The 12,788-nt window shown below is 55.8% G+C and overlaps 1 protein-coding gene across 5 annotated transcripts in view; it reads left to right on the top strand.

Annotated features, from left to right (window-relative positions):
* Positions 1–12,788, top strand: part of LDB3 (LIM domain binding 3) — a 59,202-nt gene that overhangs the window by 15,360 nt on the left and 31,054 nt on the right. For 3 of the 5 annotated variants that reach the window (XM_059899951.1, XM_059899953.1, XM_059899954.1), the window contains exons 5-8: positions 665–687; positions 1,763–1,966; positions 6,594–6,763; positions 7,260–7,296. In XM_059899951.1, the coding sequence (XP_059755934.1) occupies positions 665–687; positions 1,763–1,966; positions 6,594–6,763; positions 7,260–7,296 (434 nt within the window). Of the gene's footprint in view, positions 1–664; positions 688–1,762; positions 1,967–4,013; positions 4,029–6,593; positions 6,764–7,259; positions 7,297–12,788 lie in introns of all 5 variants that reach the window. The other 2 variants (XM_059899950.1, XM_059899952.1) reach the window with 1 other exon arrangement.

Genomic DNA, 12,788 nt, shown 5'->3' with positions numbered 1-12,788 from the left:
GCCTCACTGCCCATCCACAGGGCCTTTAAGGGCAGTTACTGGGAACTGCACAGACCCCTTACTACTGTGCCCCGGGAGGAGTGTCCAGGGCTGCCTGACCCTCCTCTGGGAAAGAGAGCATGTTCCCGGGGCTGTGAGAAACCCCACTGCACACAAACCCCAGCACCACTGCAACTCCTGCTCAGGGAACAGAACTCCTGGAGCCGTCCCCCATTAAACAAGGGTAAGTCCAGAGCTACTGTCCGGCCAGGAGGCACCTGGGGCCTTGGCCGTTCCTGTAGCAGCCATCGCTAGTCCGATCTCCATCTCCAGCTTCCTCGCCGGGGTCTACAGCCAAGGTGTATGTAGGAGATTCATGTACATGGTAAATAAGCACCTATGAAGATGGACAAAAAAACCTTTCTCCCTGGCAAAGCTTCAGGTACTGTGGACATACACTGCAGCTGGCATCTCTGACCCAAACTGAGAGGCTGTGATCGGGATGCTGAGCTCTTCCCCCTCCTCACTCTGCACTCTCCTCACCCAGTGCCAGTCTGGGCTGCCTCTGCCTCCACAGTGGCCAGTCTGAGGACCATACCTGGGTCCCTACGCTCAAACCCCCTGGCAGGACCCTCACTCTGATAGCCCTGTTTTCTTTGCTTTTTCTCTCCTCCCCCCCCCCCAGGTGGTAGCCAACTCTCCAGCCAAGTTAGTATCAAAGGAAAGCACGTGTGTGTGCTTGCCTGCATATCCCAGCATGCGACCGCGTGTCTGGGGGGCTGGGCAGCGTGCGTCTGTGTCAGCAGCATGTGTACATGTATGTGCATGCGTGAATGGGGGTGCATTTGTGTCCCTGAGTGAGCCTGCATGTGTGTGAAGCTGCGAGTATGGAGTGGAGGCAGTGGGGAGGGGCGCTGGGGCTCCGGCAGATGCCCCAGACCATTGTGTTCCCAATTAGATGCTGCAGCTGCTTAGACCGAAGGCTGGCTCAGGTGGGCGGTGGGTGGAGTGCGTGCTGACGCCGGTTCTGGGCGAGCCTGAAGACATTTCTAGCCTGGCTGGACCACTCAGAAGGGCTGTACCTGACCTTGTCTTTGCCTGGGGAGCACGCTTAACTGTTGAAGGGAAAAGCCTCCATGGGTAGAAGCTGGTGGGCCACCCAGCAAGTTGGACTTGGGCGGGCCCTGAGCAGCTAAGCCCTGCTCCGAGGAAGAAGCACATGCACTGAAGAGTCTGGAGGAGCAGAGCCCCGGGCCACCCAAGATGAGTCCCTTCGTGGAGGAACCAAGCTCAGAATCCCTGTGGGTGCCCAGTGGGGCTGCTTTTTGCCTTTGGGCGTTCTGGACTCCGCTTGGGCTGCCGCTGCCTCTCACGCGTGGCCCAGCTCCTGTCTCCTAATCCCAACCGCCACTCCGCAACCCCTTCCGTTTCTGCTTCCCTGCGGGTGTGGTGAGAGAGCTCTCAATGCCTGGCGCCCCCTGCTGACCCTGGGCGGTAGCTCAGGCTGAGCCGGAGCCTCCAGGGATCTGGGAAAGCGGAGACGGGCAAGAAGAACCTTCCGCAAATGGCTCTGGGGAGGGTGAGAGGATTTTCCGACCAGACCCAGCCCGCCCACGTCGGTTGGGGGGACTCGGGTAGCCTTCCTGGGATCAGGCTTAGGGAGGTCTCTCTCCACACCCTGCACCACCAGCCTTCACCTTGAGCCGTGTAACACCACCTGTTGCCCCTTCTCTCCTTCCACCTCCCTCCCTCGCTCCCCTGCCCCCATGCTCCCCTCCCCCAGCGCCGACTACCAGGAACGCTTCAACCCCAGCGCCCTGAAGGACTCGGCCCTGTCGACCCACAAGCCCATCGAGGTGAAGGGGCTGGGCGGCAAGGCCACCATCATCCACGCGCAGTACAACACGCCCATCAGCATGTACTCCCAGGACGCCATCATGGACGCCATCGCCGGGCAGGCCCAGGCTCAGGGCAGTGACTTCAGTGGGTAAGCGCCTCCCCTCCTACACTGGCGCTCGCCGCCTCCGCCGCGTCATCACCGAGGAGGGCACCGGGCCGCTGGGCCGCTGGGCGCCATCGGAGACTTTGGGCATCGGGACCAGCTGTCCTCCATCATCTTGATCCTCCCAGGGTACAGCCCTTGGAGGAGAGCCAGCCTTCGCCCGGGCCTCCCAGAACGTGATGTTTTCTCTTCAGAATCAATCTCATGGTCAGCTTTAGGAGAAGGGTGGAGAAATGCAGCATGTGCTTTTCACAGCCTCTGCATTTTCCCAGGCTCCATGAGGGGGCTGGTTTAGAAAGAGGCTTCTGGAATCCTGTTAACCGGGGTCACATTCTGGATACCTCAGCTTCTCACAACTAAGCCATTCTTTGGGGGGAAGTTGCTGTGTTCTTCCAATGATGAGGGCAATTCAGATTCATGAGTGGGTTTCTTGTTTGGGAAGGGGCCTCCGGACCAGCCATCCACAGTGCTGTTGGCAGTCAGCCCCGCCACAGAGCCGGGGGTCACCCAGCACTCGCCTCCTCCTGTTTGCCCCAGGGAAGCCCAGCCTCAGGGCAGTGGGACTTAGGACATCCTTGGTTCCTGACTTTGCTTGTTAGCAATGGTTGAAGAACTTGACGGCTGAGTAGGGAAAGAGTTGGCTGAAAATCATTTGTGGATGAAACTGGTAATAGTACAAACATTAATGTGGACCTCTCTCCCTCTTTCAGAATTTCTTTCTGTCTCTGTTTCTCTTAGTCTCTGTTTCTTCTCTGTATCTCTTTCTTTCTGTGTATGTCTCTCTTTCTGTCTCTATCTCTCTGTCTCTTTTTCTGTTTCTGTCTGTGTGTCCCTTCCTTTCACACACACACACACACACACACACACACACACACACAGAGTCTCTTACTGTATTCTACTTGGAAATACTGTTAGTATTGACTTTCAGAACTGATTATCTTTGTGGTAACGTCTTATCCCTGAGTCAGGATCTCCAGCAACTCAAGGCAAGAAATCTTAAAATGATGGTTGTCCTTTTTTCCGAAACTAGGAAAAACAGATATTGTAAGAGGGATAGAGGCGTTAAAAAGTCCCGGAGAACTCCTATAGCGTTTGGCCTTTGTAGAGCCCAACCCTCGTGACCATGACAAGTGTGCAGGTTATAAAGTGCAGGCTCCAGAGGCCAAAGGATGGAACGTGGTGTGGACTTCCTGGCGCTCCTGGTCAAACGGAGCCTGGCCCTCTCAGGCGCGCAGTACTTCCTTCGGGCCACCAGGGGGTGGATGGTTGCTTGCCCTGGAGCCGTGAGTCAAACCCTCCAGGCTCAGGTCTGCAGTTCTTTGCGGAATTCTCTGGGCAGGGTTGACTTACTTAATCCCATCGTTCAAAGCAGAAAATATGACCATGCAAGTTTAAAAACACAACTGTTGCTCATGTGTACCCAGGAAGACAAGGCTGCCCGATTAAGCCAAAGAGTTAACGGGGATTTCCTGTTAACATTTGTTTGCCACGTGTGTCCTTGGTGTGCTCTTAAAAGTGGTAACATTGGCCAAAGGGAAGCACAATGGAAGATAATGGAAGAACTGCTGTTCACTAACTTTATGTTTTCTGTACCTTGGGAAAAGACTACAAGTCATTTGGTTTTACCTCTAGGTCGCCCATGATATATTTTTTTAACATGATGCACTGTTGATCTAATCTAGGCTTCTCCTTCCTATCACCTTCCCTCCCATCCTTTTCCCCTCCCTTGCGTGCCTGGGAAGCAACATTCTTCCTTTTTCTTCTAACTCAGCCCTGCTGGGTTGATGCTGCCGTGGTGCCAGTGGGTAAAAGCTGCCCTTGTCTGCCATGAGGTGTTCCGTTTCTGCTGTTAATTTCCATGATTCCTTCCTCACTGACAGTTTTCTTTTTGTTTCTCTCTCTCTTCCTCTTTTATCCACCCCACTCCCCCATAACTCATTTCTGATCCTAACCCTGCTCCCTTGTGTATGCGCCTCCCCCGCCCTCCCATGATGGACATGCACTCACTGCTGGGTTTTCCTCTGCTTGGCAGGGCGTCACCGCTGGCGTAAGTAGACCCCACAGTATCTGTTCCGTCGTCCGTCTGTCTGGTTGCGGGATGGTGTGTGGGTTTGGTGGGATGTGCCTGAGGACGGTGGTTCTGTCCACGTTCTTCCTCACACCCACCTCACAGGTAAATGACATGCCCCGCGGCCTCTACAGGCAAGTGCTTGTCTTTTGGGGTTTTCCCCAAATAATGTCATTTGGTTTTCCCCAAATAATGACATTTCTATGTCACTGTGGACATAGAAATCAGAGTAATGACACCACACTGGCTGGGGGTGTATCCCGTGTTCTCCTTGCTGTGCTTTGCGGGGGCTTCCCCCAGCCTTTCTTGTCTACACTAGGACAGCGTAGATCTTAATGTCAGAATCCACATGGGGCCATTATTCGGGGAGAGGATGATAAGGGGGTCTCTTGGAGGCCATTCCCCAGAATCCTCACGGAAGATGGATCTGGAGGAGCCAGCACCTGCCAGGACCACCCATAAGAGGCGAAAGATGAGTCAGACTTGGGGGCAGTGTACAGTGGAGTGAATGCCCACCGGTGACCTTGATGTTGCGGGGACCATGGAGTGTTTTTGTTGGCAAGAAGTTCATGCTGGAGTGGCTCCAGAGAGTGGCCTCGGACACAGGGTCCCAGAACTGGAGGGCCTGTTCTATCCCCTCTCTGTATATATTCTTCCTGAGCCCCAGATTCTCAAAAGGCACAGCAGTTCCTTCGTCTGGTTCCCAGTGTCTGTTGCGGCAGCACCGCAAGTCCCTGGTCTTTGCACAGCATTGTGGGAAGGGAAGCCGACAGTGTGACTCCCAAGGGACTCACTCCTGGGGTTCACTTTCTTGAGCCCTTGGAGCTGTGGAAGGAACAGGGAGCACCTCAAGGGCATGTTCCAGGGAAATGGCAGCCAGTGCCTTCCATCTGTTTCAGGACCCCTTGAGACTCCTCCCTATGCCAGAAATGACCTCTCCAGCGAGATCCCAGCTTCTCCTCCACTCCCTGGTCTTCCCTATCTGATCCCAACCACAGGCTGACAGACCTGTAGCTTTCCAGGCCAGGGCAAAGCCTTCAGAAAAGTAGGGGTGGCTCCACCCAACCTTGGTCAGTCACCTTCCATCACCTTTCTCCACCTCTGCTCTCATAGCCCACCCTGAGCTGACTTAGGGGACCAATCCTGGGAGACTAGGCCAATTCTTCCATCCAGCTTCTTGCAGAGAGGGTAGAAGACAGGAGCACTGGGGAGGTCCCCTCTCCAGCTAGCCAGCCCTCAGGGGAGCAAGGGCAGGTAGAGGCAGTCATAGCAGCAGGCAGGGCGAAGCTGGACAGGGGGAGCGTCTGCGCTGGGCCATGTCTCCAGATGTGGAGCATCTGGGGTGTGCAAGTCCCCAGTGGGCAGAAGTGGCCTTCCTGAGCCCTGTCACTGCAGAAGGTCTGATGGAAAGGGCGCTGAGCTGGGAGCTGGGGAGCCTGGGTTCTGACTCAGTGGGTCCCCTACATGACGTAACCTGGAGCTAGTCGGCTAGCCTCTCTGGACCTCAGTTTTGGCATGTGTAAGAGGAGATGGCTGGGCCACCGGTCCGCAGGCTGGGGAGACAGGCTCTTATTGCTGTGAGCTTCTCCTGAGCCCACCCTGACTCCTGAGAGGGCGGGCTGGGCAGCCTAGATTACCCAGCCCTCTCTGGTTGGAATAAGTGGTCATCCATAAAGCTTTTAATGTATCTTGCCCTGCAGTCTGATCTGGGCTGAGAGACCCTGGACTCAAGGGGCTCTGGGGTCCCTTCTGATTCTGATCTAGGATTTGTTCATTCAACTACGTTTTGAGCAGCTACCGTGTGCCAGACCTTAGGAGTCTAAGGGAAGGTCACCAGGTCCCCCTCAAAAAGCTGTGCTGCCCTGGGGCAGAGGACTAGTGACCCTCCCTGCAGCTCTACGCCCAGTTCCCTCGGGCGAGAAACTGTGCTGCTATCCATGGGTGATGCCAGGCTTTAGGGGCCTGATTGCCTTGTTCCTCCAACCACCTCCTCGCCGAGCTTCCCTGTCTTTGCAGAGTGGGAGCCCACAGTCCTCCCCCAGGGCGGTCACGACATTGGTGGCTCCCTGTTTGGATCCCAAGCTTTGAGGAGGCCAAGGGACTGACCGTGAGGAAGCCTTTGAGTCCCCCAAATGGCCTGTCCTCACCCAGCCCCAAAGTCAGGACCTGCTCAGGGAGGTTGAAATTACTTCCAGAAGACCTCTTCTGCCTCTTCTTTCCTTAAAGGAGATACAGCTCCTTGGGGGGCGGGGGGGGTGTGTCTTCAGGCCTGTGTCAGGAGTTAGCCTGGGGGTGGGGGGGTGGGTACTGGCAGGAGGGTCTGAGCCTCCTGACCCTCCGTGAGCGGAATTCACTGTCTCGCTGTGACCACCCTGAGCACTGAGGACCCAGGTCAAGCCCTTGTTGCAGGCTCTCAGAAGGGCATGGTGGATCCAGACAAGTAGGGGTTACCCACATGCATGGGGGGTGCGCCAGGGGGAGGCACAGAGGTCGGGGGCAGGGTTCCAGACCTGCCCTTGCCCATGGCCTCTCTCTGCATTGCAGGAGCCTTCCTGTCAAAGACCTCACCGTAGACAGCACCTCTCCCGTGTATCAGGCTGTGATTAAGAACCAGAACAAGCCAGAAGACGAGGCTGACGACTGGGCCCGCCGCTCCTCCAGCCTGCAGTCTCGCTCCTTCCGCATCCTGGCCCAGATGACGGGGACAGAATATAGTAAGGGAGGGCTGTGGGGTGGCAGGAAGGGGCAACGATGAAGGGCCAGTGAGGGTCCTGGGCCCTACTCCACAATCCCACGGAAGCCAGGGAGTCGAGCCCCCAACCCTTGAAGATGAGCTGGCCTCGATAGATAGTTAGCAGCCTGCTGTGCCCCTTCTGGTCCCCTGGGGCAGGCACAGTGACATCAGCCTGCTGCTCTGCTCCCGGACTCCACCGGTGGGCAGCGGTCTGGCTGTGGTGCTTTCCCGGATTGGGATGAGAGGACTTTGCAGGCCACACCTCTGGCTACTCCCTCCCACCTGCGCCTCTTCCTCTCATGCCCCCTTTCTCCCCCTGCCCTGTGGCCAGCACACAGCCTTTTCTTTCCAGAGGTCACAGGTAGGGAGCAATAACTGTCCCATCATGGGTGGGGACTCCCTGCCCACCGAGCTCTAGTAGCTTTTCTTCCTGATGTTCCCTGTGATTCCTCCTGACCTGCAACTTCTACCCACAGTGCAAGACCCTGATGAAGAAGCTTTGCGAAGGTCAAGGTAAGTGCCTGGACTCAGGCTCTGTGGCCTTGCCCGTTCTAATCCCATCCCTCCCAGGGCAGCCCCTAGGTCAAACGACTCATGGAAGGAACGTCTCAAGTTAATGCATTTGGAAATTCCCAACCCCTGAAGGGCTCCGGCAGATGCTGGCTTGGGGCGTGCATCCCGGGTCAGTGAGGTGGGTGCCTAGAGCTGAGTCTCTATCCCCTGGGCCCGGGCTGCATGAACGAGGACTCTGGGCTCTCCCGGCTCTGTCCCTGGGCAGCGGGCAGGGCTGCTTTGGCCTTTGCTGGGCTGTTGAGAATGAGGGCATCTCTCCCTGTGAGGCACCGGGCCAGCTGCCTGGCCTGCCCACTCATATCAGGGCCTGTCCCCTGTGAGTCTGAAGGGTAGGCACTGGGAAGCAGGCATGTGGAGGGCCGTGCTGGGCGGGGGCGACGGACCCTTGGACTCACCTGTCCAGACCCATGTTGAGGTATCAGTTCCACAAATTGCTCAAAGCACCACAGCTGCTGCAAGGAAGCAAAGCCCTGGGTATGAGGAGTGGCTTGTGCAGGGCTAGGTGTCTCTGAGTATGGTCTCCCCGATGGTGGCAGGCCTAAGGCCCCAGCCACTGGCCTGACACCTTTGGCCTGTCAGGTGCTCATGGCCCTGTGCATGAGGGGGGCACACTGCCCTGGAACCCATTGGAACCCACTAGGGCCTTCCATGGGGAGGCATGAGGCCCAGTGTGATTGTGCTTACACTTCTGGAAGCAAATATGTCATCTGCATGTCCTTCCTGGGAGAGTCTGCCTTGGGCCAGCACATCCTGTGGTGGCCTCCGTGTGAGGGGCTGGGGCCCAGAGGTGCCTTTCCACCCTGGGCCAAGCTTTCTGTTCTTGCTAACCAGTGTGTAGTGGCCACAGGACTGTGTGGAGAGTGGGACTCTGGGATCAGCTTGAGTTGATGTGGATTTTCTTTTCGAACCTCTATTTCTGCCAACTGAAGTTGCTCCCACTCTTTGGCTGGGGCATCCAATCCTGAAGTGTGGTCCTCCCTGGCCTGCTAACAGTGGCATGCGGTTCCAGTGGTGGTTCTTAACCTGTCGGTGCCTGCAGTGTGTCTGTAAAAAGCCTGAAATGAGATGGTGATTTAGTGCAAAGGGTAGTATGGAGCTATTTGAAGCGTGACTAAGCTGTCAGCTCTCCCCATCCTGTGCTCCTCTGCTCCTGCGCCATTTCTGTGTTTGTCTCACCTCCTCTTCGGAGCCACTCACAGAGATGCTCCAGTGGGCAATGTGGTCTTTACTGAAGATTTGATGGAGGGGCTTTACAGCACATACCCCATAGCAAACCGCTTAAAAACCTGCAGGTCCCTTCCATCAGGAAGCCAGCAGGGGCCTGCACTTTTTTTCCAGCCGCCGTCACCCCGTCTCAGTCCTTCTGGTTACTTTATGTTTCTCCCGCCAGTCACTCTAAGTTCGCATCTCAGTAACCAGACACTGTTTAGAAGGTGGAAGGGTACTGGTGGAGGTAGATTACAGGGAACCGTTGTCTTTCATATTTTCCCTGGAATATTTGCAGGCTCTGTGAAGTTATTGAGTGAGAACACAAAAGGCAGTATCAAGGGTGGTCTTCAGGCCTTGGCGTTGGCCTTCCCCTTCCCTCCTTTCAGAAGCATCTCTTGGGGCTTGTTCGGCCTGGTCCTGTAGGCCCTTTCCCCCTGGGGCCTAACTGCCCACTAGCTCCATTCAGATCCCAGCAGAAGGCAGGGGGTCTTGAGAACGCTGCTGCAGGTCTTGGAGTCTCTCCCCCAGCCCCTGCAGGGTTTTGCTGGAGGGAAAGCTGGAAAGGGGGGGCCAAGAAGAAACTCTAGCCTGCTCCCTCCCTCTGTTCAGGCCCCCATCCTGAGAAAGCATCCCCCCCCCCAAGGCCCTGTGCCACTGTCAGCCTCTCCCTCTGGGGTCTCTGGCCCTGCAGTGTAGGCTCTGAGGCAACCAGCAAGCCTTCTGCCCAGGACTGGAGGGGCCTAAGCCTGCTGCCCTTCTCCTTTTTTCTGACTTTAATTTCTGGAAGGTTGTCTTCATGGCCTCCCCTAAAATGCCCATTCTGTCCATGGCCACAGGAGGAAGGTAGGTGTTTTTATTTCCCTGAATCCCAAGCAGCCTGTGGCCCAGAGGTGAGAGGTGGGGGGTCCAATGGGTACAGTGGTTCAGTTCTGTTTGTGATTAATGCCCGAAGTAGCAACTGGCCACTGGTCACGCGTGGGGTCACAGACTCATCCGAGTGGCCATCTGAGCAGAAGGGAACACACTTACCCCCGCCCTGGGTCCAGGCTGGTTAGGGATCTTGCTCCCTGGGGAGCCCCACTGGTATCCGTCCCCCGTCCCAAGTTGGAATCTGCACCCCCAGATCCATCTTGTTGGCTGAGGGCAGACATGGCCTCTGCCCTTCCCCCTCCCAGTTTAGCCTGACTCGCAGTGGGGAATCTGAGGGTCTCTCACGAAGGCTGCACCTCCCCAGAGAGGCTTCACTGCACCCCGCTTCCAGGTAGCTCACTCCGGCACGGCCTGTTTGCCAAACGCAGGGCCCAGCAACCTGGGCACTGTGGCAGCCTATACAGGCTTGTACGTCTGCTGGGGCGCTTCTTCCTTCCTGTTGCTGTGTGCTGGGAAAGCTGGCAGGGATGCCAGGTGTTCTGTACCAGGAAGGACACTGGTGGCCTCGAGGGCAGTAGTAATCTGCATGTTAGAGGACCCTGCAAACTTGCCCCTCACCTGTCACTGCTCCACCTCCGAGGCCTGCCCCCGCAGAGTCCCAGAGCAGCTCAGAGCCCTGCCCTGCGCTGCCCTCCTCTCCTCTCAGGCCCTGGCTGCTGGCACTGTGACGCTGTCTCTGTATCTGGTGGCAAGTAGCTTCCCTCCGAGGCTCTAGTGCCCACCTGCTGGCCTAATCTCCAGCGACTCTATCTTTACAAGGGAGGCAGGGGAGGCCCTGAACAGCCCAGGCATCAGCTGCAGACTTGGCTCACCTCCCAGGAAAGACCCAGCACCTTAGCAAACTGTCCAGGTAGGCTTAAACACCAGCCTACTGCCAGGTTCAACATGGGTACAGGTGGCTCCCAGCCTTCATCTGAAGTAGCAGAGCCCCATCCAAAGCTGAGCCTCTAATCTCAGAGAGGTGACCACGGCTTCTGTCTGACTTCCGAAAGGCGTTCAGGGCCCAGATGGCTTAGAAGGTTGGGTCCACGTTGGGCAGCCCTGACAAGGGTGGGAATACAGGCAAGCCTAGCTTCATCCTAGGCAGGGCTTGAATCTGCAAGGCGTCTGGATCCCACTGCTTGGGCATAACCATCCTGGAGGGCCCCGGTGTGTAACTCAGGCATCTCCTGGCCCCCACCTTGTGGTGCCGCCGTCTACACGTTCAGTCTCTGTGTTTACGTAATGCTCACCTCAGTAAAGAACTCCGCATCTCTTCCTGGTCCCCAAGCATTAAGGAAAATGTTGATTTTAGTGACCAGTTCCCAGAGGAGTTGAAGGTGAGGGTTGCGTTGTACAACAGTGCATCCACAAACAATGTAAAAACCCTCCGAAGTCCCTTCTCCAACGTGCCACCGTCCAAGGTTCTGTTTCCTCTCCACCCCACCCCCACTTCCAACAGAGCACCAGGACTCACTGGTTTCCCCCTCCTCCCCCTGCAGCCTCCCTGGGCATGTCAGTGTCCTCCTTCTTCCCTGTGCACGCTCAGCTCTGTCCCGGCTCACAGGCAGACTCTCCTGGTGCTGGCGCAGCTCAGGGCTGGTAGTGAGAGTTTCGTGGATTTTTAGTCTTTGGTGTTCTGCCAGCCTAGCAAGTTCAAAATTCACAACTGGAGAGACCAGGACACCCCTGGGTGTCACCTGAGCAGCCCTCGTTTGTGTCCTGGGACCTCCCTCCCTTTCTCTTTCACCCACTCTCCAATCTCTTCCCGTCTCTTCTCTTCCTCCCTCTTCTTGCTCCTCTCTTTGGCTAGCTGTGAATTTCCCAACAGCTCCAAGCAGAGCAGACTCACTACCCTCGCCGATTCTCCAGGACTGTTCCTGACCCTGTCACTGAGCACTGATGACAAAGGCTTGGGCCTGGCTGGGCAAACTGGCTGCGTCTGTGTCCTGGGTGGTCTCTATGGGCTGGTCCATTGTTGCCGCCTGTGGTGCTGTCTGCAGGGGTATGTGGGCTCCGCCGCAGGGCCTGGGCTTCTGCCGTCATTGCCCCTTCTCCCCACCCTAGGAGAGGCAGTAGCAGGGGATGCCTGGCACTTAGATCGTGGTTCTGCCTCTGAGTTTCCGTGTGGCTTTAGGCTATTCATGTGATGTGTTTGGGCCTTGGCTTCTTCTTGGCATTAGGAAAGTTTGGACCAGTGGTTTTCAAATATGTTAGCAGGGGGCCCCTCTTGTCAAACAGAATCTTACTCAGAGACCCATATGCAGGACTTAAGGTGTAGGGGAGAGTCTGTCAGGTAATACAGATGTGGGAAGGTGGCCAGGTGTACATGTGGGGACACAGGACTGTTACCATACAGAAATGTAAGACCAGCATTGCCCCATCCTCTGACTTTTAAAGACCTAAAGCCGATCTTCCTGATTTTTATATGCTGGCAATTCGTTTGTTAAACTGTTCATCTTGAGACAATTGCAGATTGGCATGTAGCTATAAGAAATAATACAGAGAGATCCTATGTAGCCTTTACCCCCAATGGTAGCGTCTTGCAAAACGATAGTACAATATACCCCTACCAGGGTGTTGACACTGATACAGTCGAATGCAGAATACTTCCATCACCCCGGGATCCCCCCATGTTGCCCTTTCATACCACACCCACCTCCCTACTGCGCACGCCCTGTCCTTAACCCACAGCAACCACTAACCTGTTATCCGTTCTCTGTTTCTATAATTTTGTCATTTCAAGGATGTTATGCAAATGGAATCCTACAGCCTGGGACTTTATGGGATGGGCTTTTTCAGTCCGCCTAATTCTCTGGGGGTTCATCCAAGTTTTGGAGTGTACCAATGGTTCATTCATGTCTTTTTAGTGCCGAGTAGTATTCCATCATCTGGATATAGCAATTAATTTTTTAAAATTTTTTATTTATTTATTTATTTATTTATGGCTGTGTTGGGTCTTCGTTTCTGTGCAAGGGCTTTCTCTAGTTGCGGCAAGTGGGGGCCACTCTTCATCGCGGTGTGCGGGCCTCTCACTATCGCGGCCTCTCTTGTTGCGGAGCACAGGCTCCAGACGCGCAGGCTCAGTAATTGTGGCTCACGGGCCTAGTTGCTCCGCGGCATGTGGGATCTTCCCAGACCAGGGCTCGAACCCGTGTCCCCTGCACCGGCAGGCAGACTCTCAACCACTGCGCCACCAGGGAAGCCCGCAATTAATTTTTAAAATGAGTTTTCAACACTGTCCAGGTTAAACACACTGCGTTTGTGGCTACATGTGGCCCCTGGGCCACCAATTTGCACCTCTGTTCTGGAGG

Source organism: Balaenoptera ricei, chromosome 16 (genome assembly GCF_028023285.1).
Source record: "Balaenoptera ricei isolate mBalRic1 chromosome 16, mBalRic1.hap2, whole genome shotgun sequence".
In the NCBI taxonomy this organism is placed as follows: Eukaryota; Metazoa; Chordata; class Mammalia; order Artiodactyla; family Balaenopteridae; genus Balaenoptera; species Balaenoptera ricei.
The sequence above is the reverse complement of the archived record's forward strand: the minus strand, read 5'-3'. Positions and strand labels throughout refer to the sequence as shown.